The 27,295-nt window shown below is 45.9% G+C and overlaps 1 protein-coding gene across 1 annotated transcript in view; it reads left to right on the top strand.

Moving 5' to 3' along the window:
• Positions 1–4,233: 4,233 nt before the first annotated feature.
• KCNK9 (potassium two pore domain channel subfamily K member 9) overlaps positions 4,234–27,295 on the top strand; it is a 98,225-nt gene continuing 75,163 nt past the window's right edge. Inside the window, exon 1 of the mRNA XM_064398396.1 lies at positions 4,234–5,375. Coding sequence (XP_064254466.1) covers positions 4,793–5,375 — 583 coding nt within the window. The 5' untranslated portion in view covers positions 4,234–4,792. The remainder of the gene's footprint in view (positions 5,376–27,295) is intronic.

The raw sequence follows: 27,295 nt of genomic DNA, 5'->3' as shown, positions 1-27,295 counted from the left end.
CACATACTTGTTCCCTTGGCATTTCTCTGTTTTGCCTGTACATCTCTGTGGATGAGTGGCTTCTGGGCTCAATGAACCTTGGCCTGGATCAAAACTGCTGTTCTGGTTGTCTTCATGCCACCATTTTCAGAGAAAGAAAATGGTTTCTTAATAACCTGTGTTGAAAAATAAGCAGGTTAGGTCTTCTTTCTAGTACTGATCATATTTTTCAGTTATTTTTCTTGTTTTGGGGGCTTTTTTTCCTTTTCTGGTTTGTTGTGACACTTGTGATTCATCTGGAAGATGGCTCATGGATTGGCAGCTCTTAGCCCATTCTTGCACAGACAGAGACATCAGACTTCTCTCAAGGAGAACCTCTGCCAGGTCCAAAGGATGGGCAGGAGAACAGCTCCCAGTCCAAGTGCCTTGAGGCTGGCCCTTGCCTTTGTTGCAGAGTGAACTCAAGGTAAAACAGGAGAGCTGACCCAACAGCATCCACATCCTCTTACCTAAAATGTGGGGAATTTAAAATCCCACTTGGCTTTTTGTGAAGACGGTGCAACTTTTGGTTAGCAGAGCTGTCAGCAGCCAGGGCACGCACTGCACATCTCAGAGTTGTCTTCCAGCCTGTGTTCTCTCCCACAAATTAGACTTAACCCAAGAGGAACTAAGTTACATGTTGTCCCTTTGAGTTAACTTTCCTTTTGGTGACTAAACATGGTTTGCTCCTTTGGTAGCTCCATCTACAGCAGTATAAAAGACTTTTTATTTTTTATTTTTTATTTTTTATTTTTTATTTTTTATTTTTTAAATCTTATGGAGAAAAGTATTGTCCAGGAATTTTTAGTCACTTCTGTCTATATTAAAGAAAAGCTCTTCACTCACCACCTACCCCTCCAAATATCTTCCTGCCAAAGAAATTTTCTAGGTTCTTCTTTACAGTTTCCTTTTCTTTTGGTCATGCTATACACCCCTGGTCCAAATCCTGCAGTCAGTCTGCAAATGAACTTTCTGTTCCTGGGTGTGTCTCTGCCTCTCACTGGGCTGAAGCCTGCCACTTCAGCAGAGCCTGTAAGCTGAGCCACAGACCATCCTGCCCAGCATCAATCCTTCTCCCTTGGAGTTTGCCTGACAGCTCTGTTGTAGATGGAAGGACTGAAGGACACTCCCCTTTGCAAGTTATTTTCTCTCAAATATGTACATGGTGTTGAGTATGGATGAGCAAAGTCTGGTCCTCAGAGTGGTGGGTACCTCCTTGGTAACAGGGTCAGCAAAAAAGAAGAAAACTGCAGATTCTTATAGAAGTAAAGAGATGTTTAAAAAAATGACTGCTACTTTTTTCTAAGCAATGTTGAAATGTTTGTGAGTACACAGAACAGCATGTAATTTCTGTTCCACAACCCCAGTAAAATGTCAATATTCAGATATTTCTCCAGAAAGCACCACATCAATCAGCATCTTGTCACTGTCACCTGACTAAAGGAAGGCTCTGAGCTCATGGCCGTGCCTGTACCCCCACAATGTCACACTGCTCTGTGCCCTAAGTCCCAAGGAGCCCTCGTCCCTTCCCAGCTGCCCATAGGCCCCACTTTGGCCTCATGTTAACCATCACTTTCAGCTAAAGGTTAATTACTCCAGGGGACATTTCCATCCAAGCTGTTGCCCGCAGGTTGCAGTCCCTGCCTGAGTCCTATTTTTAGACCATCTCCTTCCTTGCTATTGATCCCAGTCACCCTCTGTTAATTAGATACACACAACACACACAGCATTTGCAACTCATTTATCAATTCTGTTCAGCACCTCCCTCCCCTGAGATGTAATTTGGAGCCCTCCTTGAATCATGCTATTGATCTTTCCCAGCAACTTTGCTATAGGATTCTGTGTGTTGCAAACTATTTATAGATTCCTCTCCTCCTGCTCTCCCTTGAGGAATCAGAAATGGGGAAAGGTAATCAGACTTCTATATTTAAGGAGTTGATCGAAACCAGATATTTCCTCTTTCCTCCACCTTTCCCCTCTTCCCTCTGTTGCTGATCCGTACACACTTCTTTTGGTAGGTGAGACCTTGCTCCATGTTGTGCTGTAACAATTCTGGTAACTCTCAGGTGATGTGATTCAGAATTTGCCCTGGGTGAACTCTTGTTTGCTGAACTGATGAAATGAATTCTTCCTCCTCCCTGCATCCAAGATTTTCCCAAAGGGCCTTGTGACCAGCTTCATCCACTCAGCTTGGTCTGCACCTTTCAGAGGGCTTCAGTCTTGGAGATTGACTTCTGATCTGATCCACCTACAAGGCACTGGGTTCCCTTTGCCCCTTCATGCCTCAGGAAGGTATCCAAAGGCTTTAGACCAGGAGTGAGACAGAGAGAGTTGCTTTTATGGGTGGAGAATTACAGTAATGAGCCCTGTGGTCCCAGGACTTGAGAAAGACCTAAACCAAGGGAAAGTAACCTCAGGCTCAGAGAAATCAGGACCAGGTCAGCCTTCATCCCAGCCCTAATGCAGGAGTATGTCTACAATTATGAGCAAGGCAACACCAGGAAGGTCAGCCTTGTCTCAGGGAGTACAAAAAAGCAGCCTCAGGCTCCTGTGGTAACACCTGCTGCTGGAAACATGATGGTGGATGAGAGGCAGGATGTGGCCAGGGGACCTGAGGGATTGCAGCCTCCACACCACAGGGCTCAGGAGCCGTGGGGCTGGTGATGGACCCTATGGAGCCAGGCTGGCTCCTCTGAACCACTGGGACATTTTTCTGCATGTGTGTATGTTGTATGTAATGAGTACAGAATCATGGAATGGTTTCAGTTGGAAGGAAGGTTAAACATCATCCAGTTCCACTCCTGTGACATGGAGCTGAGTTCCTGCCTGTGCTTTGGGGATTATACTGAGGCTGGGGAAGGGGCTTTGTGTGGAGGGGGGTGGCATGGGCAGGTTTTAGAGTGTGTGATGCTGTGGTGCATTTGGCTGGGGACCTGAGGGAATTTTGTGGTGTGGGGCTCAGTGTGTGCGTGTGGGGTGCCTGACTGGAACTGCGATGTGCAGATTTCTATGTGCATGAAATATCAGCACACAACGTGCAGGTGTGGTGAGCGACTGTGGTGTGTGTGACCGTGGGGTGTGATGCTCGGGGTGCGTAGGGCTGTGCAGGTGTGTGCATGGGGACCACGGTGTGTGACACTGAGGGCGTGCACGGCTGTGTGTGAGCATCGCGGGGTGTGCAGGGGATGGCGTGCGAAGCTCGGGGTGTGCAGGGCTCTGTGTGTGTCGGTTCCGGCGGTCTGTGGCGGAGCCGCGGTGCGGTGCGGCCGCGGAGCCGCTGTCCCCGGGGCGGCGGAGGCGGCACAAACCTGTCCCGGCTCCGCTCGAGGGCGGGAACGGCTCCGGGCTGTCCCTGCCGGGACGGCGCAGCCCGCCCCGCCGCCGCCCGGCCCCGCTAAGCGGCCGGGGCGTGGCCGAGCCCGGGGAAGGGGGGCGGGAGCCGCAGCCGCGCCGGGGGAGCTCCGCGGCCGCTCCCTGCCGGGGCGGCGCCGAGGGGGTTAAGGCGCTCCCCGCGGCGGGCCGGGGCGGGCTCCGCATCCCGCCTCCCGCATCCCGCATCCCGCCTCCCGCGGCGGAGCGGGCACGGGCACGGGCACACGCACACACACTCACACACACCCGCACACACGCCCGCACACACACGCGCAGGCGATGGCTGCGGGGCGCGGGCTCGCTTCTCCCCGAGATGATGTCAAGAGCCCGGGAGAAGGAGGAGGAGGACGGTTGCTCTTTTTCTTAACGGCTTTGTTCTAAAACCATCCTAAATAAAGCAGCCCCGGCTCCGACCGCCGGGGTAGCAGCCGTGAAAGTACCCTTTCATTTTTCCCTCCTTTTTGCCTCTTTTTCGTTTTTCATTTTTCTTCCCTTTTTTTTTTTTTTTTTTTTTCTTCTTATTTTTCTTCTCGCCTCCGTCTTTGTGTCCGCCTGGGGCCGAGCTGCCCTCACGCGCTCCCCGGGGAAGCCGCCGGCGATCCTCCGCTCCTCCCGGCAGCCCGCGGCCGGAGCCAGCGCCCGCCGCCGTCCCGCCCCGCCGCTGCCCCGGGCAGGTGCTCGGTTCGCGGCTGCCGCCGCCGCCTCCCCGCCCGCCGGCCGGGGCGGCTCCGCGCCGCTCCTCCCGCTCGCGGAGCGCCGGCTCCCCGCCGCCAGGGCCACGCCGCCGGCCCGGCGCCCCCGCCTCCCGCCCGAGCGGCGGCGCGGCCCGGCGCGCCCGGGGATGCTGCCCCCGGCCCCGCGCCCGCCGCCTGACACCGCCGCCGCCGCCCTCGCCGCGCCGGACGCCGCTCCGCTGCCCACGCCGCGGCCACCTGCAGCAGCAGCAGCAGAGGCAGAGGCAGCAGCAGCAGCAGAGGCAGCAGCTGCCCGGCTCCCCGCCGCCCTCCGCGCACCGCGGCGGAAGGAATAGAGCGCCCAGCCCGTCCCGACCCTCCCGGCCGGCGCTCCCGCAGGCAGCCGGGGCCGGGGCGGGTCGGGTCCCCGACGGCCGGAGCCCGGGAGCCCTCCTCCCCTCGCCCCGCTCCTCCTCCGCGGATGGGCGCGCTGCCGCCGCCCGGCTCGCCCCGGCCCCGCCGCTCCGCCTGAAGAAACTTGGGACGGCGGCGGCCTCCGCCTCCCCGCCGCGCCCCGCCCGGGCTGCGGGCGACCCTTCCCCGCGCCGCCGCGCCAACTTCGCGGGGGGACCCGCCCGCCGCAGGACTCCGTGCCGGGGCCGTCGGCCCCTCGGCGGGGACCCCCTGCCCCTGGCCTCGGTGCTGGGGAGGAGCGGGGGGTGCCCTGGATGGCCCTGCGCACTGGGACGGCTTGGTTTGGGCAGGTCCTGCGCAGAGTTTCCCGGCTTCAGGGCACCTGGTCCCGGCGCTCCAGCAGCCTCCTGTGCCTCTCTTCTTCCCAGGAGCCCGAGCAGGCGGGCGGGGAGCGACCGCCGCCGCAGCACAAGCTGCCCCGGAGCGGCGGCAGCGGCGGCGGGCGCCGCCGGCCCCCCCGGCAGCTGCTCCCCTGCTGTAGCTGCTGCGGCCTGTCGGAACCCCGGGCGGCCAGGGGGGGACATGGTCCCCTCACTCGCCCCTTGCTGGCGGCCATGAAGAGGCAGAACGTGCGGACCCTGTCCCTCATCATCTGCACGTTCACCTACCTGCTGGTCGGGGCTGCCGTCTTTGATGCCCTGGAGTCCGACAACGAGATGCGGGAGGAGGAGAAACTCAAAGCCGAGGAGATCCGGCTCAAAGGAAAGTACAACATCACCAGCGAGGACTACCGGCAGCTGGAGTTGGTGATCATGCAGTCCGAGCCGCACCGCGCCGGAGTCCAGTGGAAATTCGCCGGCTCCTTCTACTTTGCCATCACGGTCATCACGACCATCGGTGAGTGACTCCCCTCGGGGAGACCCTGTGGGGCCAAGGCCACGGCTGGGGCAAAAACTTCCCAGGCTGGAAAAAAGGGAGAGGGGCAGGGAGGCTGTGGCACGCAAGGGTGTCTGTGCTGGATGAGTCTTTTTGCTTCCCTCCCGTGTTACGTAATTTAATGCTCTTCTTGGGCACTTGTTGGACTTGAGGGTGTCCCGCACCTCTTCTCCTGGAGATGGACCCTCTGTCTCTTGTGTGTCTGGAGAAGAGTGAGGCTGGTCTGGCTAGGGGCATTGGCACTGGCCAGGTGGCTACTATGGTGCTGTGGCTTGGATGGAGAGGGAGGAAAAGGGAAGAGGCAGTGGTATTCCTTGTGTTCCCCTCAGGAAGAAGGCCCTGTTGTCACACTCCTTCCATCTTAAGAGACATGGGGAAAACTTAGGCAAAAAGCAGCTGGAGGAGAATGAAAATGATGGGGGCATGGGAACTGGATCAGCTGGGAAAGCCCTTAATGTAGCCAGGTATGGATAGACCTGCCTTTGCAAACTTTGTTTTGGAGTTTGCAAGGGCAGTGGTGGTGGTTCCCACGGCTGTGCTCAAACCCTGGGCGCTGACAATGTGTTCCTGGAATTTTTATTGCAACTGGAGCATCTGATGTGACAACAGGTCACAGTCTGCATTTCACCTTTGTGGGCACATAGTCTGACAGGCAGAATGATGCCCGCTGTCACATCCATGCTGCCCAGCTTCCCAGATGTGCTGCTTCCCAGGACACTCAAGGGACAGTCAGTGGACACAGCCACAGGCTGTCATTTTGTACTTCCCTGCTTCCCGCAGCTAAAGCTGAGTATTTACCGCGAAGTTTGTTTCTCTGCCGTAAAAATAAATACCACGGTGATTAGAGGCTGCAGAGTGCACACAGAACTGTGCTACAACTCTGGCTTTGGCTGGATGAGCAGGTTTACTCATGCTGGTTTTGTGTTCCTTAAGGTGGGTTTACTAAGGTAGTTGATAATGTTTTTCTCGCATAACTTCTAATATCTATGAAGGTCTGAAAAGACCCCTCTAACTCAGTGGCTGTTTGATAGTGCATTATACATGACAGAACATGAAATTAGCTCTCTTATTAATACAGAAGGACTTGGTCTTTTTGCCATGTCGGGACTGTTACAAGAAATTTTCACACTGCCACAGGAAGATACTGAGTTTTCAGCAGAACGTGCTGTCCATTGCCCTTTGAAAAGTGTCTGCTTATGTTTGTGTTTGACTATATTCTACCTGGGGCAGTAAAAAATTTGCTTTGAAAGACCATCTGACAGTATAAAGCCTATTTGCCCTTACAAAGATAAGATGTTTAAGGGTTAATTTCCTCTACCTTTCTGTTATTAGCTATATCAGTACAAATGCATATATGATCAGGTTATAGAATATAAAGTAGAATGCAACTTTGGCTGATGATTTGTATTTCCCGCTGTTGGTTACAATGTCAGAACTCTCTTTCCTCCTTTGACCGCTGAGTCTCTCTTCCTCAGCCTGTCTCTTGCCACTTGTGTGTGCTAGGTGAATACTGCTCTGTCGTGCTCCTCTGTGTTACAACAAGCCTTCCACACACACGCACACGCCTGTGTACTCACGGTGCCCTGTACTCCTGCCTAGGAGCTGCAATACTTGCTGCGTTCCTAAGCTCTGTTGGTGACAGGTAGAAAGGGCTGTTTGTACAGTAGTTTGCTGTTTTGATGGTATTTTACCCACAAACAAGTACAATCTGCATGAAAAGTTGTAGCATTTCTTCCTTCAGAGGGTTGGGATTTGTTTAGGAAGCTTGGAGTACCTCATCATGCAGAGGATAGAATGCATTTCTGTAGGCAGAGGTGCTTTGGGATGTATGAATTGTTTAAATTTAAAAATGTGTAGAGCAACAGGGAACCACTGGGAGGAAGACTGATGATAAAGAATGGTGCAGAAAGTTACATTCTGTAACAATTGTTCACTTGGGAAGCTGTGCTCTTGGAGGATATCTGATCCGTCTTTCAAAAGTTTATTAATAGTTGCTCTCTGCATCTTGCCAAATGCAATTCTATTTTTTGTACCATCTCTTCAGTACTAAAGTGGCTTCATGATGTTATCTGATCTACAGCTAGTCTGTAAAAGTAAGCATGGAAGATTTCTCCTTAATTTCTTATTTATCCTAAGCTAATTTGTCTCGCGGGTGGAAAAAAAACCAAAAAACTACTTCATTTAACTTCTTAGAAAAATAAGAGTTCTTATCTATGTTTCTTGTACAGGAAAGTACAGATCTAAAATGTTTATATTAATATTTTGTGCTGGTTATTTATTTTCAAATCTGTGTGTATGCTCTCATATACATCTTTCTCCCTCTCAAACCTGGACAGACTTCTAGAAGCACATACAGTGGGTGTGCATTGGTGAACTTGCTGCACTCAGTGCGTACTCGTGCAAAAGTGTGTCTTAAATATCATTGCAGGCTGACCTTTAAAAGAGAGTGAACAAAGACCTTGCCTAATCTGGAAGGGTATCTCTATCTCCACAAAACATCTCTTCAGACAAAACAGTGATAGGAATCGGTGGACCACAAAGTCAAGCAATATGCATATGGTTGCAGACTAATTTATGTCTAACTTAATTGTACTCTGTGATATTGCCATGCTAGCAACATGTCTGGAGCGATTACCTCTTCGCTGTGCTGATTTCAACTACTGTGGCTTTAATTTAATCAAAGGCGTTTATGGTTGGCCATGGCCCATCAGTAGCCAGGAAGAGGCCAGTGCTTCTCTTCCAGTGCCAGGGGACAGGTCCAACAGTGTCCCCAAACCGTGGAATGGGTGCCCCATTGCCCCTGAGACATGGGGCTGAAGGGACAGCTCTGGCAGCTCTGGTGCTGAAGGGACAACTCCAGCAATGCCCCCAGTCTGCCGTGTTGTAGGGATACCTCTGGCAGTGTCCCCAGTGTCGTGCTGAGAGGACACCCATTGCATTGTCCATGGTCTCAAAGTCTAAGTCCGGCAGTGTCCCCACTCCATGGTTCTGCAGGGACAGCTCCGGCAGTGTCCCCACTCCATGGTTCTGGAGGGACAGCTCCGGCAGTGTCCCTGTCCGTGGTAATGAAGGGACAGCTCCGGCAGTGTCCCCAGTCCCTGGTACTGGAGGGACAGCTCCGGCAGTGTCCCTGTCCATGGTTCTGGAGGGACGGCTCCGGCAGTGTCCCCGATCCGTGGTAATGAAGGGATAACTCCGGCAGTGTCCCTGTCCGTAGTAATGAAGGGATAACTCCGGCAGTGTCCCCACTCCATGGTTCTGGAGGGACAGCCCCAGCAGTGTCCCCATTCCGTGGTAATGAAGGGATAACTCCGGCAGTGTCCCCACTCCATGGTTCTGGAGGGACAGCCCCGGCAGTGTCCCCACTCCATGGTTCTGCAGGGATAACTCCGGCAGTGTCCCTGTCCGTGGTTCTGGAGGGACAGCCCCGACAGTGTCCCCACTCCATGGTTCTGGAGGGATAACTCCGGCAGTGTCCCTGTCCGTGGTTCTGGAGGGACAGCCCCGGCAGTGTCCCCACTCCGTGGTTCTTCAGGAACAGCTCCGGCAGTGTCCCTGTCCGTGGTTCTGGAGGGACAGCTCCAGCAGAGCCCTCGGGCTGTGCTGCTCGGGTTCGGCTCCCGTCCGTCGCCGCAGCTCTGGACTCCCCTCCTCGGGCGAGCTCTGCAGCTTGTTGCTTCCCGTGGAAACGCGTCCTTAAAGACCTGTTTGCAAGGGACTGTGAAAACCTGAAAATCTTCTGTGTGAGGCAAAGCACTGAGATTTGGTCAAGTCTCTAATTTCCTCTAATCTATGGTATTTGGCTTTTATTGGCAGATGGTTGGGGGTTACTGCTCTCTTGTTAAGCTGAGTATTGAGTAAAAAAGTGAGGGCTAATCAAGTATATGAAAACAGGCTTTTTTGTTTTATTTTTAAACCAGGGCAAAACATGTGTTTCTATTCCTCAGATGCAATGTTCTTGCTCTTTCTTTCTTTCCTTTTTTCTTTTTCATTTTCTTTTAAACCAACACAACAATGGAAATGTTGACACCAGCAGGTGCTACAACACTCAATGAGTCTGCTCTTAAAATCAATTAGCAGAAAATCCTCTCTCCCTCCCCATCGTCTTCCCCAGCTTCTACAAAGTTTTGTCTGTGTTTGAATTGTGTAAAAGTTTTTAAGAGATCAAAAAGAGTGAATAAGCTTTTTTTGGCTCTCACCAGGTGCTGCATTCATTTCAGGACTGTTCTTGTTTCAGAGTGAGCTAGTATGAATTCCTATCCATTTCCACTTGCACAGTCAAAATGATGGAAAAGAGTGGTTTAATGAAGTTCTTCATCCAGCTATTTGTCTTTTATGAGATACGCTGTAGAATATGCCACAGAGTTCATCCAAAGGCTTGATACTATGAATGAAAACACCACCTTCCAAAAACAAAGTGTTATTTCTAGGATTCATAGCAAGTTTTAATGCCCTTTTCTATAGGTCATTAAACTGCTTCTCTGTAAGCAGGTGTCAACACTGTCAAAATGTGTTATTGGTATGGATATCACTTTATCATTTAGGCCTTAAAGGGTGATAGCCATTCTTGATTTAACACCACCAAACTCTAATAAACACTGAATATTTCTGGAGGCTTGTGCCGAATGTAAAGAACTGAAATCTGCTTGTGTCACCCTAAATTGAACTGAAACAACAAACAGATTGAAAATTGTTTTTCATTTATTTTTTCCTGAGAAGTGACTGTAAGGGGAGAAAAATTAAGGCTGCTGTGAATTATGGGTCTCCTTTTCTAGCTTTTAGGCCTCTCTTTTCAGTTTTCAACCTACTATAAGCAGTGAGTGAACTATTCAGATAAAATACTTTTAAAAAGAATGTCGTGCAATACCTGTAATGGTGAATGGAACATCCACCTATTGACAGCTGGTTGGCTGCTGAGTAGCCAAACAGTCAGGAGCTGTCTGCATCCAGATGAGGACATTTCATACTTCTGGCAGATGGTGTCCTGACAGGGAGTTTGAACCTGCATTAATGAACTAAGCAAACACATGCTTAAATCCATTTTGGGATAGTGGTTGAGTCTCTGTGTTTCTCTGCATCGTTTTACCCTTCCATAAAATGGGTGCAAAAACACCAACTCAGTAGTGCAGTGGTGTCTCTAATTTGGGTTAGAAAAAGATTGATGTATTCTCACAAGTGATTTATTTCATCTATTGCTCCTTTTTTAAGACTAACCTCTGGTGTTTTGAGTCTGCTCTTGGGTTTTGATGGATGGTAATATTTAGAGCCAGTCCACTGAAAAGGTTTGAGTAAGGAATCATGGCAGATGGACAACCTGCAATGGAAAGAAAAAAAAAGAAAGGAACAAAACAAGATATGTAAGGGAAAAGATTAAGAGTAAAGACACAAATGTTTTGGTCAATTAACTGCGGCATTCATGACTTGCCAGGACCATGAAGGTCATATCTTGTTAAAGAACCAAACAAACATAGAGTAGATTAAACCAATCAATTATTAATAAATTCAGGTGAAAGCAGAGAACAAGATTTTCTGGTGAGACAAATGCTTGTAGATGCACTGAAGTAACAAATCTCTTCATTCATGCCATCTGAAGTTCTAGTGGGGAATACTGGATGATGAGGACCTGAATATCTGCTGGTGGTATCTCCAAAGCAAGAAGGAGGTCTGCTACAGTGAGTCCCGTGAAGATGGACTACATGTGGGATTTTTCTCCCCTGCAAAACTAGAATAGTCTGAAAAGTTGTTTCACACTTTATTCTTTTTCTGATGAAAATTAGGAAAAAAAACCCCCAAAACCGCCATAATAGTGTTCTGTCAACAAAGGAGACCTTGAGGCTACTTTGGTCACATTTGTGAGTAAAGTTCTTGAGTTCTTGAAAACTGGTTTTGCAATGATACCTCAGACTACTGCCAGAGGCACTTCAGCAAAAGCTTTTCAAAAGTCACTGATAAACAAGTAAAAATTACAGCTCAGAATGATGTTGAGCTGCATCTTCCCACAGTATAGCTTATCGGCAGTGCAAGCAAAATAGTAAGAGTAGGAAAACAGTTTTGGGGAAATATTGGGAAACCTCTGGCCACTGAGCTCGGTGGAGGTGTCTGAAGATTTCCTTAATGTAATAACACAATCAGTCTCTTGTAGTTTTTTAGGATTTGCTGCTCTTTCACTTCCTCCTAACTACTCATAACTTCTTTCTTTACCTGAAGCAAATGAGATTTAGATTAACCATGAAGAAAACTCTTCCCTGATGTCAGGATGGTTGCGTGCAGGTAAAGATTGCCTAAGGAGACTGCTTTAAAAAGAGATAAGACAAAAATTTCTAAGGAATGAATAAGCTGCAGCTGCTTTTGCCTTTGGGAAGGAAAATGGACTGGCTGACCTCTTGAAGTTTTTATCAGCCATTATGTTCTACAATTTTCTGAATCTTCCTTCTTTTCTTTACTTCTTGAGACCTTGTAGTTCTTGGGTTAACTTGTTTTTCTTGAGAGAAAAAACCACAAAAATATTAGAAATTCTATTTTCTCCACTTTATGGTCTTTAGTTATGGATATTTTTCTAGCCAGTAGACCCATTTATGGACCCTTGCAAGTGTCAGAATAGAAATGTCTGTGTTTACCCACAGTCAAGGTTAGAGATGTTGGTAAGTGTTTTGGGAAAGAAATTAGCTGGAGGAGAAGATGATCCTGCTGGTACAAGGATGGCAAGCAGAGGTTCACAGGGCAGAACTGGGAGCAAAAGGTGTTTTTGAGTAAGAAAAAGGAAATAAATTTAGCTGTTGTTGGTGGGCTTATGCCTACTTCAAATAAAAATAATAAAAAACCTTTTGCTTTTTCTTGGGACAGCTTCACAACTATGAGGCTTGACCAAAGGAAAACTGAGTAATGGAGAGCTTCCCTCTTGGACACCATGAGTTTTGGGACAGATGCTGCTGGTCTGGCACGAAGGACAGCCGAGAATGCTGTTTTGTTTCCTCGAATGCCATGTGAGCTGAGGTGCTCAGTTCCTTCAGTGTCGGAGCACATTCCCCCATAAATGCTGAAATCCTTTCTCATGGCTTTGAGCTGGAGCTGCACAGAACTTTATATTCAGAATGCTGTACTGATATTAGGTGATTCACCTTCACAACACTCCTGTGTAAAAATTACCCTCAGTTTAGAAACAAGAAGAGAAAATGACTTTCTGAAGATTCAGGTTGGGAGCTATTTCTGATTGTTAAACTGCTCACTTCTTTCTCTTTTGGACGATGTGGCATGAGTTTACAGCCAGATTGAGCAGTGGAGATGAACCACAGTCAGAGATCCATAAGGAGTTCAAGGTGATACTGGCAAACTCCTGCAGCTTAGGTCTTCTGACATGCAGTAATAGCAGAACCTGGAGCTTTATTTCGTGAAGGTTCATATGCTGTTCTGGCTAATTATCTCTGTTATTACTATGTGTCTTCTGTCAGAGGCTCTTTAGGCTGTCAGGTATCCACTTGCTATGGATTTTACTGAAGGTCCTTGTCTGGATATAGTTAGAGGCCACATGAAAGATCCCCTTTCCCTCTAACAGATATGAGCAAGGACACTTACTGGTGATGCAGAACTAATGAGTCCTTTATGCCTGTAAGTGGAGCTAAGAGGTTACTGTGGACTTGCAACAGATGTTTGCTGTGTGTAGCAGGCCTGTTCTCTTTTTGGATAGTTTTGGATGAAGCCGTGGACTCCTTCAGAAATTTCCCTCATGGACACTGCTGCAGTGCAAATCAGTTATAATTTGTTATTTTCTCAGGATTATAGTCTGTAGAATCCACTGACTGTAGGACCAGGCTACCTATACCCCCCAGGCATCTGTGACTTGATTAGCTATAACTAAAATTGATATTGCTGGTGTTTCAGCTACAGCACTTCCTTTGATTAAAGTGAGAGTGTCTGTGGACACCTCCTCTATAAAACAGTATTTGGAAAACAACAAACAAAAAAAACCCCAAAACCCCAAACCTAGAAATAAAGGCCTGATCCAAGGTTTATTATAAGTAACAGAGAAAATATTTTGAATCACAGTTGTTTTGGATTACGCCATTATTTGACAAGAATTCTTCAATGCAAGGAGCTATATTCTATAGCACACCAACTAATGGAAAATATCTTTAAAAGTAATTGTCATATTTTTTTATTTTTAATAATGAGGTTGACTTTGACATTTATACTAATTTGTGTCTTTTTAATTGAAAGTGAAAGGCTAAACTTACATGCCTACTGCATACCTCAAATTTGAGCAAAGAGAAATCTTGAGGAAGAATGTTGATGTTTTTATTCTATTTTTTTTTTGGTGGTGGTATGTGGTTCTTTTCTTGTTGTTTGTGTGTTTTCCTTACTTTCATGACTCCCAGAGAGCTAACAACTTCTTCTGATCTATCACTTTCTGATCCACTGAGATGCTTTTCTTTTTTATCAAGTGTAATGTGCAGTTATATTTTTTCTGTTTTAGGGCAAGAATCCCTGAAGTTTCTTAGCAGTTTTTTCTTTTTAAGGACTTCAATGACTTTTATTTTTTATTATTAATACTTGGCCAATTGCCACAAGAGGCTTAGGCAGTTATCAGTTGGTTAAAGGGTTCAATATCCTCTTTAACTGCTTTCATTATGGAGGTGATTAGGGCATGCCAGTGAAAGGAATCTCTCTATTAAGGGCTCCTGTATTTGTTACTTATTAGGATGATTAGGAGGGAGCAGACTGCTTTGTCCTTTAAATTCCCTGCACCAGAAGAAAAAAAAAAGAGCTTCAGAGAAAAGCGGGCAAGTAGTGGGGTTAAAATGTCTCTGATGGGAAGCTGATTGTCACCTTCCTTTCCCATCAGAGAAGAGGACCTTCCTTCTCAGGAAGAAAAATTTCACAGGGAGCTTGAGGGCACAGATTGATGAATGAAACCTGCTGCTGCTCTCTCTAATTGTGTAGTGCAGGAGATTAGCTCTAAGGAAATGCTCATAGACTCCCAATTTAGGGATATTCGTGACATATGGAAGGGAAGATAGAAATAAGGAGATCCACTCCCAAGGCAATTGGCAGTGTCAGCAATTTCAGATGTGTGTTACCATTAACTCATTACAGGGGTGTTTTGGGGGGAGACAAAATATTTTATTTCTTCCACCCTCTTTTCTTTTGATGTCCTCTGAAAAGGATGTTCTCCTCCTATGCTTAAACCAACACAGGCTATGGGAACTGTGTCAGAAATTAAATGTCATAACAAACCTAAACTACTTGAGTGTTGATTTGTCACTCTGCTGCATTTCACACCCATATGGAACTTCTCAGGACCAGACACAGTAGGAAAAGGTGTCCAATATTCGTGTTTCAAAGGTATATATCTCCATTACTTGAACTAATGAACAGTTGTTATTAGTTGTTAGTGGTTTGAACTGTTATGGTGGAACAAGGCTGACTTCACTCAGTGCAAAAGTGTTTGCAGCAGTAATAATTTCTAAAAAATCTGCAGTTTGGTGCTTAATTTAACTTTGCTCTGGATACATATAAAATACTGTACTGCAATAAAATGAATTCTAGCACCAGGAAGAATGTGGAGCCCTGGCCATAAGGCTCTGCATGCAGGCTGTGTCATGTAAGATACTGCATCAAGAATATTTAAAAACAGTTCATGAAATAAAGATGATTGAACTCTCCATTACAATCTTGCATCAGAAAAACATCTCATACTTGTAGAGGTGACTTGAAGTCTCAATGCTTGCTCACATTTTTTCTGGCCTTTGGGGACTTCTTGGGCTTCCAGAGAAAACCATGAATTTTAGAAGAGTTCCTTACAGAATAAAACATCTTGTATTTTCTGCTGAGAACTAGAAACAGTAGAAGGATGCTCTTTCAGCATTATTGAGGATCACCACATATACTAGGCTTTCAAAAAAACTGGATTGCCCCAGACTGCTAAAGAGTAAAAAAACCCCTGTATTTTGGGATGTGGTAGTCTGGAAACCAACATTTGGGGAATGAATGGCTCTTACAACATTTAAAGTTATCCACCCACCATCACTTTGACATGTCTTCTAAAAAAGTTCCTGATCTACTGTTTGTTTGCTTGTGGACAACAAATATGTCTTTGTTTTTTGTTTGTGTGGGGTTCTTTTCTTTTCTTTTCTTTTCTTTTCTTTTCTTTTCTTTTCTTTTCTTTTCTTTTCTTTTCTTTTCTTTTCTTTTCTTTTCTTTTCTTTTCTTTTCTTTTCTTTTCTTTTCTTTTCTTTTCTCTTTCTCTTCTTCTTTCCTTTTTCTTCTTTCTCTCTTATTTTTTTTTCTGGTTTGGTATTTTTTTTCAGTATTACTTAGGAGTATTAGAAATTACATAGGGCTGGTTCTAGGCAACTGATAGCTAAAACAGCAGCACTGGATCTGTGCCATTGGAAGCACCAGGAAATCCCAGTGATTCTACCTGAACTCTTCATTTGACCTTTCAACTGGTATATTGACAATTCAATGATCTTCCTGACCTCTCTACTTTGGAGTTTCTCTCCTCTTTTGCTGTTCCATGTGGGAATGAAGATCCCAAGATCAGGAAGGAGGTGGTTGCTGTTCAGTCTGTACTGATGCCATATTAGTTTTTTAATTAATTTCTGGTATTTTTCTCTGACAAACGAAAATGATCATCCAGTCTTTTGGCAGCAAAGGCTTAAGCTCTTAAAACACATCCTGCCTAGTAGTAAAAGGCCTGTTATTTAAAGGGCACTTTTCAAAACAATTAGTACTTCAGCAGCAATGTTTGCCTTAATGAGTGCACTCTGGCAGTCAGAGGAAAGAGCATGAGCTGATACCTAGAGATGTAGGCTAACATAGGCAAATTAGCAGTGCTACAAGTCAGTTACTGAATGTACTGCACATCCAAGAGTTTTATTTTAACGAGTGAAGAGCCCTAGGTATGATTCAGAATGGATTAATTTTTTTTTTTCTCCCCAGATATCCACCCCCTTTATATCTTCCTTCAGAAGGCCTTGTACCACTCCTGCACTTGTGATAGTTTATGCTGTGTGGGTTGCATTCAGGTCTGGTTGGACTTGCTGGACTGGCACCACCAGAGACAATTTTTCATAAAGTTTCAGACTTGCTTCATTGCTGTTGCTGTCTGATGTTTGAAATCTGTATCTTTATGATGTAGGTATGCTGCTGGCATTTTGATATAACATAGATTTCTTTTTAAAGGTTTCAGGAGGTTTTTCTTTTCCCAAGAGGGATCACATACAGTAAGGGCTGGTGGTGTTGAGGAGGAAGAGGCACAGGATGCAAGCTTGGCTCTGAGTGTCCAGCAATAGCTCTCATGGTGAAGGCTGCTGGCTCTTGGGCATGTGTGATCTGGATAACTACATACAGCCTGACTGCATGAGGAGTTAAAAACTATTTTTGTGGTCTCTTTCACAAGAATCCAGCCTGTGGAGCATTTCAAATCTGACCAAAACTCCAGGTTGGTTCCTGAAGACCTTGAGTGTGGCACAGTGAATAAGGAGAAAGGTTAACAGTGAGGAAGCATTAGAGTGGCAACAGAGAAAAAAGACCTTTCTAGCAGTGATACTTGTGAAACAGAAATGTGTTGGTGAGGGGTGCCCTGGGCTCTTCTTTGCTAGGTCTTGCAGAACAGGATGGACAAGCATCTGTCAGGAATGACCCATGCATTCTGTCCTGCCTTGCGGCAAGGTATGGACTGGCCTCCTTGTCCTGTATTTTTAATGGTTCCCTAAACACACAGGCTGTTTGAAGTTTGCCTTGGATCTTGCTTGGGATCTATATACGTTTATCTTGTCCTTTTTCTTTCTTTTTTTTTTTTTGAAGGTTTGGGCTTCCCTGAGGGACTATCAGTGCATTCTACAATTCTGTCTCCAGCTGAATATCGGGATAAGAATCAAAGCTCTCCTCTAACAGCAACTGTTCGGTGTTAGCAGTGTCACCAGCTTTTTATGGCTGCTGTTTGAACAGCCCTACCAGTGGCTGTTGCAGGGAAAAACAAACATGCTGCCTATCTTTAAAAAAGGGACAGGAGAGAACATGGGCAGTTAATGCTCAGTCAACCTAAATTTGATCTTCAGAAAGATATTTGACCAAGCTGTTAATCAGCGTGAAAGTACCTAGGGGATAACAAGGGACAAGCTGGAACAACCCCAAGTTTTTCTTGAGTAACTCATGCTGGACTTCTCTGGGTTGTTTTTATTCCAGCAGATAGCTGATGGAGGGGGGAAATCAGTTGGTTGTGACATTTATTACATATGTGGCATGATAATAGCATTGAGTTCTCATAATTGCAGTAGAAAATCCTAGACTGGGTTAAACTGCAAGGTGGCTGTAAAATCTGGATGGACACACACTGTGGATCAGAGGCTGGACAGTGACTGGGCTTATCACGTGTGTGAAAAACACATACACTGTGCAGGTGTAAATGGGGCAGAAAATACAAGCCCACAGATCTGCTAAATCTGCCACCAGATAATTTCACAATAGGATTAAAAAGTGCAGGAATATTTATCACTGTTTTTCTGTCAGATTGGATGGACATAACATATGCAGTCATACAGGGGTCTGTCCTGTGGCTGGTACTATTCAAGTTTCCCATTAATGGCTTGTCTGGTAGAACAGAGAGTACACACATTAATTGTGAGGGGTGGCTAGCTCTGAGAGGGCAGGAGCAGAATACAAAACGATTTTGTTAGATTGGAGAAATGGTCTGGAATCAATATGATGAAATTCAATAAACTCAAGTGCACAGAATTACACTGAAGAAGAAAATATCAAAGACACATATAAAAAAAATGATATAAACTGACTAGATGCAAGTACTACAACATCATGCTGATAAAGTGGGAAGATTTCAGCCTGGAAACTGAGTGCAGTTTTGGGCACACAGTGTTTTGAGGAAGGAGGAGAAAAATCAAAATGCTGAAAGAAAAATTAACCTGTATTCATTGTGAAGTGGACAGAGATTGTTTAGCCTATATGAAATATGTGAAGGGGGGGGGAATAGCAGCTTCAGACATGGAAAAGGTTATTGTAAAGAGGACATTGGTAAGTTTTTTCTGTATACATACCCAGATGTAGGTTGATCATCAGCTGTGAAAACAGCTATAACATGATCTGTAAGGAATCTCCAGAGTGCCAGCAGTGGGATATTTGTCTGAAAGTGGTTAAACTACTGTCCAAAACACACAAGTTTGGTATACTTCAGCCTGCCTCAGTTTTGAAAGGGCTCAGTTACCTTTGGAGGCCCTTCCAGCCATGTGTTCCTAGGAATAGGTGGCTGAGAGCAGCTCTACAGGAGCTGCCTGCTGAGCTGAGTAACCCCTAAGTGATGGACCGAGGACCTGAGCATCCTGCAACAGGTCAAATGGTTTACTGGGGTTTTTCCCAACCCTCTGCTTCTGGGATTATGCACTCAGTGAATGTTTCTAAGTGCTGTGCTGAATGTACAGCAATGTCTGCTGTCTGACAGTGGACTTTGTGGTGGTCAAGGCTGAATTTGGCTCTAAGAGAGCTGTTCTGCTAGGACAGGCATCAATATTCATCTTGCAGTCCCTGCTGGCTTGGCATTTTGGGTTGCATTTTCTGTAATGCTGAAACAAAGAGGTTCTTCCTCTTTCCCTAAATCCCATGCATACAAACCATTTCCACAGCACAGGCAATCATCCAATCTGTTGTCCTGGCAGGCACCAATGCCTTTCTACTTTGCAGGAAGGAAATCTATCCCATAATACACCTGTGCAATACATGGCAATGGCGATTTTGTTGCTAACCCCCGCAGCAATCAGTTTATGCCCTCAAGCATGAGATTTGATTATCCTTGTCATTATCTAAGCTACAAATGTTATTAGCAGCCATAAAATTGTCCATTAAAGTGAGAGGAATTACTTGCCTGCACCAGGGGGAGAAGAGATAATTTACCACACAGATTTAATCCCAAATGCACTTTTTTTTTCCAGAAGAACCCTCTAAGCCTCTGTACAGCCTCCATTTTTGCATTTCAAAATCTCTTTCCCCCTCCATGGCCTTCAAGTCTGTGTCTTTTTACCATAAGAGTGACATAGATACCTGCTGTTGAAATAACCACAGACATAATGACCACGTGTTTCTTCTATCTTTCATAGCTTGGAATGAATGTTTCCTTAATTCTGGAAGTGCAGGTGCCCAAACTTTTGTTGGGTTCCATATTTTCTGGACTTCAGCACTGGGCTGAACTTCATTTACACAGAAGCAGTTCTGGACGCCTTGGGCTGACTTGGCACCCATGAACTGACTGTGCACCACTGGCTGGTGTAGGATCAGTTGATTTGCTCCTAGCAGGCCCTTTTCATAGGTTTTCTTGATCCTGCAATACTAGGTTTTTATGAGAGGAAGAAGCGATGTATCACAGGGGCCAAGAAAAGATGCTGTGTCTGAGTGGGTGAGATCCAGGGTAGTGTCTGAAAAATTTCTTTGTCTTCCCCGGGACTGGCTGATTCATCCCCTTCCCACCACCCTGTTAATTCCTGTTCGTATATCAGTTCACCGTAAAGCTGCTTTTTTATTCCCATGTGGTATTGTGTTCCCACCCCCTTCCAACAACAGGGAGTGGGAGAGAGCACCCACAGCTTTCCCAACAGACAAAAAATGGTGGATCCTGACAGACTGGAACAGATTCTGATCAGTTTTTCTCTGTAAATCCTGCAAAACTTGGTTGTTTTGGTGTATTTGTTGACTTTAAACTAAGATAAATGTGTGCAGAATGTGGTCTGGAGAGCCTGTATTTTGAAGGAAGCATCTCCTCCTACTCACCCAACAAATTTACACACACATGGCGTAGCATCGATATTAGCTCCTGTAGCAAATGGAAAATATGTCAGGAGCCTGAAAGGAATAGAAAATGTTCTCAAACAGGGCTTAAAAAAGTAAACAAACATCATATAACCAACAAAATCAATACAGCTCCATATTAGCCATTACAGATATCTCTGTCTTTGTCTACTTCATACTGTGCACATTTCAGTGCTGTGGAAAATGTAGAACCCAGGGGACCTAATTTCAGAACTTGGAGATGGTGTATTGAACACAAGGCCTGGGATAGAAGGCCTGGAAGAGATTTATGTTAAAAGACAGAAGAGATTTTCCCCTTGAATCCCACAAAAGAGCATTAACTGAGTCAAAGAAATGTAAATATATAAACAAAACCAATATATATTAATTGGTGTTATAACATTAATAGAAAAGTCTCCTTGAAAACTCTTTTTTTGTTTTTTTTTTGAGTCATCTCCACTAACTTAAAGAAATAACTTTGTGAGAACTAATGCTAGGTTCAGGATGTCCAAGAGGAGGGGACAGCCTTTCAGCTTTCTGCATTGTCTTCCTTAGCTGCTCTTCTGTTTGGAGGGAATCTGAGAGAGAGAAATATCCTAATGCTTTCCAGCCTTTACCTCACGGCCTTCCTTTGCTCTTCATGTCTTCCAAAACAATCAGTAGTATTAAAGCTATTCTTCCCTACTGAATTCCTTCAAGCCAAGCTGCTCTTGGATGCTGCAAGCATTCCCTCTTCTCCCGTTCCCTTGAGAACTTGGTACTCTTATTTTTCCAGGAAGCAAGAGTCGAGGTGCAGACTAAGCAGGTGGCTGATGCTTTTCCTAACCAGAAAAGCACATCTCAGTAGAAGCTGTGTGAGATTTAACAGGAAGAAATGCTCCTGTGAGCCAGTGCCATTCTCTGGTTGCCTATCTAATACATTTAATATTGAGGGAACACCCTGTGTCTTTTGGATGGTGACTTTTGCTTCCATTCACAGTGCAGAGCTCTTTGGCAAGGAGGGGCTGACAAGATTTCCTGCACAGGACATTGGTAGAGACTTTGAAGAAGAGGAAGAAGCTGGAAACAACTATTAGGACAAAATGGACCATTGCTTGGAATCCTACACTCAGGTGATTTCCTGAAAGAGAAATGCTTGGTTTTGGTGGTCTTTGGTCTTCTGGAGTTTTAATGCCATGCATCAGCAAAGCTGTGCTGAGTGTGCTGGAGACCTACAGGAGCTGTGCCTCCCGGTGTTTGCTTTTCCACTAGAAAGATAATATTACTTGAAAGATAGATAGATAGATAGATAGATAGATAGATAGATAGATAGATAGATAGATGATAGATAGATGATAGATAGATAGATAGATAGATAGATAGATAGATAGATAGATAGATAATTTATTTTCTTTTAATGTGATGTGGTCCAGCCCCTTAACAAGTGTCCATAGGCCCTCTAGGAGGTCCACTGCCTTTCACCCTGAGGGGTGATACAGAGGGTTCTTGTCTTTCTTCTGCCTTCTATTCCACCTCCCTGCAGTGCTTGATGTTGATCTCACTGCTCAGAGTGCCTGCAGCATGCACGAGACCCAGGGGCCTGGGTTTCTTGTCTCTTTAATGGCATTCTATGAGCTTGTGTTCAGAGAGAGAGACAGAAAGATCAAAGGCTGTGCAAGAGCACTGTGCTTGATTTTGCTTACACCAATACAAATTGATTGACTTCACCGAGTTATGAGGGATTTACAGCTAGGGGAGAACAGATTCTGACCTAATGGCTCCAAAAGAGGCTTTTCTTGGATGAGCAATGTAATTAGAACACTGGAACAGACAGATTTTGTGACTCATCTGTGGGTCTGCAGTCTTTTCTTTGCTTCTAGTAGGGTGCTCACTAATGTCACCACACTTTCATTTCACCCGTGGGCTGATCTAATGAAGGACCAACCTTTGCTTGAACAGAGATCTCTGTTCAGCTGTAGAGCATCCTCCAATCTTCGTGTCACTGTGAAGACTTCAAGCTTAGGACCAGACACTGGGGTAGTGGAAAATTTCCACTGTCTTCCTTTTTTGTACTGAAGCAGAGGATTAAAATAACTAGAAAAAACAAAGCAGGGGCCAGGGAGAATGGACTGATGAGTGAGTCTGCTTACCAATCTGAAACATGTGTCCTAGCAAGGGCAAAAATCATGTGCCAAGATCAACCTGCTCTATAGATCCAGCTGGACAACAATACATGAAATCAGTTGCTGCTTTTCACAGCTGCTTTTCAGAGCTGGATGGAGGTCTGGGGATGAAATATATTTGTTGGAAGATACTTCACTGACACTGCAAGACATTCATTTGGGAAAATTTGTTGAGAATGTTTCCCAAGTTTGGGGTGAGGATGTGGTCATGGCTAGTGTACGAGGGACCTGGCATGGATTTGGGAGGACTGGAGCTGAGCACAGTCACAAGGCTCAGGCCTCCAGGTGTCTGTGGGCTCTGTTGGGCACAAGGGTCTGGCAGAGAGCTGACAGACTCAGGATATGGAGGTGGTGCAGCTTTGGCTGCTGGTTCTCCTTTGGTCCCAGTGCAGCAGGAATTGGAGTCGGAGCTGTTGCAGTTTGGCTGGTGGCCATGACTGTGACAGCAATAATGGCAGGGTGTGTCAGGGCAGAAGCTGTCACCCTGCTCTGTATGTAGTGCCACCTCTTTCTCACCCACCACTCATTTCATCTGAGCTTGAGCTATGAGAGTCCTTAACACAGTAGTTTCAGGAAAGGGAGCAGTGGTGCAATGGGCTGGAGTTTAGCATGGGTTGGGAGAGGTGACACAGTCACACCAAATCTGGCATCACTGATGGTTCCTTCACAAAGTTTGGGGGCCACTGACATGGGGAACTCAGTGGGGGTGCCCACCTTACATTCAGCCTTGTCCTTTGTGTCTGTGTGCTCTCTTCTGAAGCCTTCCAGGTGCCAGAGTGCCATCTGCACTCCAAAATCACAACCTGCTGCAGCCATCCCTCTGCTAGATGTAGCCCTCTGCAGTGAGCTGGTGTGGTTCACATTCAGCACAGAGTGTAAGACTCACCTGGAAGAAGGTGAACTTCTGTGTGCTGAATCATGTGCCTCACCATTTGGCAGTGACAAGAGCACAGCTATATGTGCAATTGGATTTGATGTCAGTTTTCTTCTGATTTGCCACTCATTGAAACTGAGAGCCAGTCAGGATGATTGGTCCTGTCCTTGGATTCAAGCCCTGCTGCACTGGGCTCCCTACCAGCACGAAATTCAGAGTAATTTCAAAAAAGTGTCTAGAAGACCACAGAGCTAAAGCTCCATTTTCAAAAGTAGCTCTTGCACTTAGGAGGCTGCTTTCCAAGCCAAGGAACCTCATACCTGCCAAAAATGGGTTTAGAAAACAGGTTGGTTGGAGTGTGGAGTCGTTGAAGAACATGAGAAAAATATGCCTTTCAGGACAGTTTATAAAAAAGAGTACAGGTGCCTGGTAACTCCAAATCCTTTGGTAATCCACTTCTTCAGTCTCTGTCACACAAACATACCTGGAAAGATTTTTCTCTCCTGTTACACCTGAGGAAGTAAGTCACCATGTGGAGTATTAATGAAAGCTACTGTCTCTTGTACATTAAAACTCCTTTTTCTGCCTGCTGACTCATTAGGTACCAGCTCATGTTGATTTTCACTTGATGAATACCTGTAAAACACAGGAGTAAGTCTGTGCTTTAGAGAAATTTCTGTTGCTTTGAGACAGGTCACAAATGAGTGTAACAAATAGTAGGATGAAGGGAGAGGAAAACAATAACAGTTATATTCTGCTAATTGCTCTTAGTTGCTGCCATCACTGTTCAGATGAAGAATTTATCCCAATAAAGACACGGCTTGTAGGTTAGTTCAGGGACATGTCTTGCATCCAAGATGCTGTGAGGAAAAATGCCTGGAGACATGTTTTGAAGAAACCAAAAAATTGTAGTCACAGCTGGCACAAATGACATTGCAGATGGATAAGTGGGTGATGAGAAAAGAGAGCTGGAGAAGATAGGACAGGGTTGTGTGGCCATGAAAAGCTTGGAGATGTGGGAAAAGGAAAAGTTAGTAGAGAGGAAAGGGGAAAGTTCCTGAGGTTTTGTGCTGCTCAGAATAGAAGTTTTGGCCTTGGTTTGCTTTAAAGTTTTTTCCAAGATATCCCCCCTGAACGAGTAGCCTGCAGGTATAGAACATCCCAGCTTATACCAGTGCAGTTTAGAACAATCACAATTTGACTGACCTTCCCTGATGGTGGTAATTGGACTTGGCTGGGGGTTTTCTTTATGCCATGTATGATTGTAGGGATCGGGATGCAGGATGCACTGTCCTTTCTGAAGCTATGTATTTTATTTTTTAAACCTCCAGAGATAAGCACTACCATAAGTTCCCGGGCTATTTGCACTGCACAGCTCTCTGTATTATGGCCTCATGCAATATGAGAGGTACACACAGCTCGCAAAGTTCCAGTACAGGCAGGATCAAAGCATCCCAGCACTGTTTTGCCTGAACCTACAGGTTTTGTGTGCTCTCTGCACTGGTTTTAGCATAAGCCTCATTAGCAGCAGAGCTCTTTTTAATGATTACCAACACTTTAGCAATCTTTGGGGTTAAAACTCTGAAGAGAGTCATAAAACTCTTTGTGCTGTTCTGACCTGTAGAGGTATTTGGCTTTGGGAACAGTTATGCCTCAGCAGGATCAGATAATATAGAAATGCTAGACCTATGTCATTAAAGCCATTGATCAATAATCTACAATCCTAATTTTCCAACCTCAGAGGTTTCTTAATGACTTCAGCTGAATTTGTGGCCACCTTCCAGCTCTGGGAGTTTGGAAACAGAGCTCTAAGGAGGGGAGCTGCTGCTGCAACGTGTGGCAGACGTGCTGATGCTTCTGCCTTCAGCCTGGGGCAGGGCAAACCTTTCTGGAGCTGTTCTCGAGGTTAAGCCACGCTCGGGGAGCACTAAATATTGTCACTATTTCTTGTGTGACCGGAGAGAGCTGAATTACCTCGGGGGGAAGGAACCGGCCAAATCCGCTCTTGCGGCCGCACCGCCCCGGAGAAGAATTTTGATAGTGAGCACACAACTCCAAAGTGCCTGAGATGTTCAGCTGATGTCAGTGCAGTGCTGGGGCAGACGTGCTGCTTCCTCCCTGCATTGTGTATTTTGAGCACGTTTCAGTAGTGCTCCAAGTTAACATTTTTTTTTTTCTCTTCCTCTACAGTGCCAGTCATTGGCTTTTCTTCATTTTAGTGATTAATTGCTCTAAATACTCCTGCTCCTGGACTGCAGGAGTACAATTTCTGTGCTGTATTTCATCTGAACTTGCTATGCAAGTACTGGCGAACTTGGGGGAGTGCACACACCCACGTCTTGCTAGGTAGAGATGGTTGCCAAAAGGACACCAAGTAAAAGAACAGTTAGTTCTTAAACAAGGGTATAATCTAATAAGAGAGAGAGAAAAAAAAAAGAAAATTACATACTGGAATCTTCAGTGCCTTTCCCCTCCCCCCAATTTCAAAATTTACAGCTAGTGCAACCCCTGACTAGAGCAGTGATTTAAATATATATAGGCATCTGTGCTTCTAAGAAAAGGAAGTGTGTCTGTTTGGGGAGCTGTGTGGAATGAGTTGGTGGATCTCAGTCCAACTTCTGGCAGACAGGTTTTCACATTGCTCAAAGTCACCCTCTCACCCAGCCCCCCCTCCAGGGCTCGTGCCAAGGGCTTTTTATCTATTCCTTATATGATCCCACCTGCCTTAGCATCTTCTGCAGAGATGGAGAGTTCCTCATGGTCCATTGTGTGCCTTCTGGGCTGGGGCTCTGTGAGCCCTGCACGTGGAGGACAGGGTTGGCTGTGTTCTGGATTCTCCCCAGTGTAGTTGCTCCTTGGCATCTCCCTCCACGTGATCCCCATGTGTTAGACACTTTTAGCCATCCACATGACTGGTTTTGCCTGGCATGTGGCATCATCTTTTCATCGTGCTGAAAAGAGGCCAGCTAGAAGGCACAGCGGTGTCTCCTGACAGGACCATGGCATGGATGCTGTCTTGGATGTGCTGACACACAACTCTCCTGGGGCTGCTCTGCCAAATGTATCAGGACCCTGGAATTCATCTGGGGTGTTGTAGCACAGTGCTTCTTCACCTTTTCTATACCTGGCTCTTTTTGTTACAGGCAAAAAGCTTCAGGGCTTGCAACAAATTTAGCTGTTCAAAAATAGAGGTTTAATTTGTACTGCCTGGACTTTACAATTTCCTTTTCAGCTCCTGGGTGGAAAATCCATGGCTTACTGCTGGCCCATTTCACCTGTTTTTAGGATGTGCATTGCCAGGATCCTCAATCTGGTCTTGTTTATGTGCTGCCTTCCAAACCTCACTGTGTGAGTTACTTACAAAGCTTTTTCTATGCCCGTGTGTATTCAGCTATTTGAAGCATCCTCTTTGCCCCTTGAAAAGCACAACAGCCCTTTCTGATGGCAGCCACACTTTTCAGGCTGAGTGCTTTTACCTTGACTCAAAAACTTAAAGAGGAAATGTTAATTGCTTTAGTGGTGTTATTGTTGCAAAAGGCACACCAGGCTGACTAGCTTGGAAAGATGAGTCCTGTTGCTGGTAAGGGAGAGAACAATCTCTGTGAGTCCATGAAAAGCCTGCAGTGCCCAGGGCAAGCTCAAAAATGGAATAGAAATATCTCAGTGCCTGTCTTCCTTGTTGCTTTTGTCTGGAGATGGCAGAGCTGACTGGCATCTCAGGGCTGTGTTTCTTCTGCAGTGATTTGTCACAGGCTCTGTGCTGCTGCCTGTGCTGCTTTTCCCTGCCGTGGCACATGGCCAGCTGCAATGGAAATGGGAAAAGTGACTTTTTTCACTTCATGGCCAGCTGAAGGGAAAAGGGAAAAGAGACTTTTTAGGGAACACATTAGTTACAGGACTCATCGAGAACATGGGCAAGGTATGTGTTTGCTCTTCTCCTGGACATGGAGAGGCTGTGGGTGGAACAGCACAACCAAATTCAATATTCATTCAGCCCTGGGGGTTGAGTAGGTCTGGAACAGGTGGCACAACTCTCTGGGAGCCTGGGTCTGGAA

Source organism: Passer domesticus, chromosome 1, assembly GCF_036417665.1.
Source record: "Passer domesticus isolate bPasDom1 chromosome 1, bPasDom1.hap1, whole genome shotgun sequence".
In the NCBI taxonomy this organism is placed as follows: Eukaryota; Metazoa; Chordata; class Aves; order Passeriformes; family Passeridae; genus Passer; species Passer domesticus.
The sequence above is the reverse complement of the archived record's forward strand: the minus strand, read 5'-3'. Positions and strand labels throughout refer to the sequence as shown.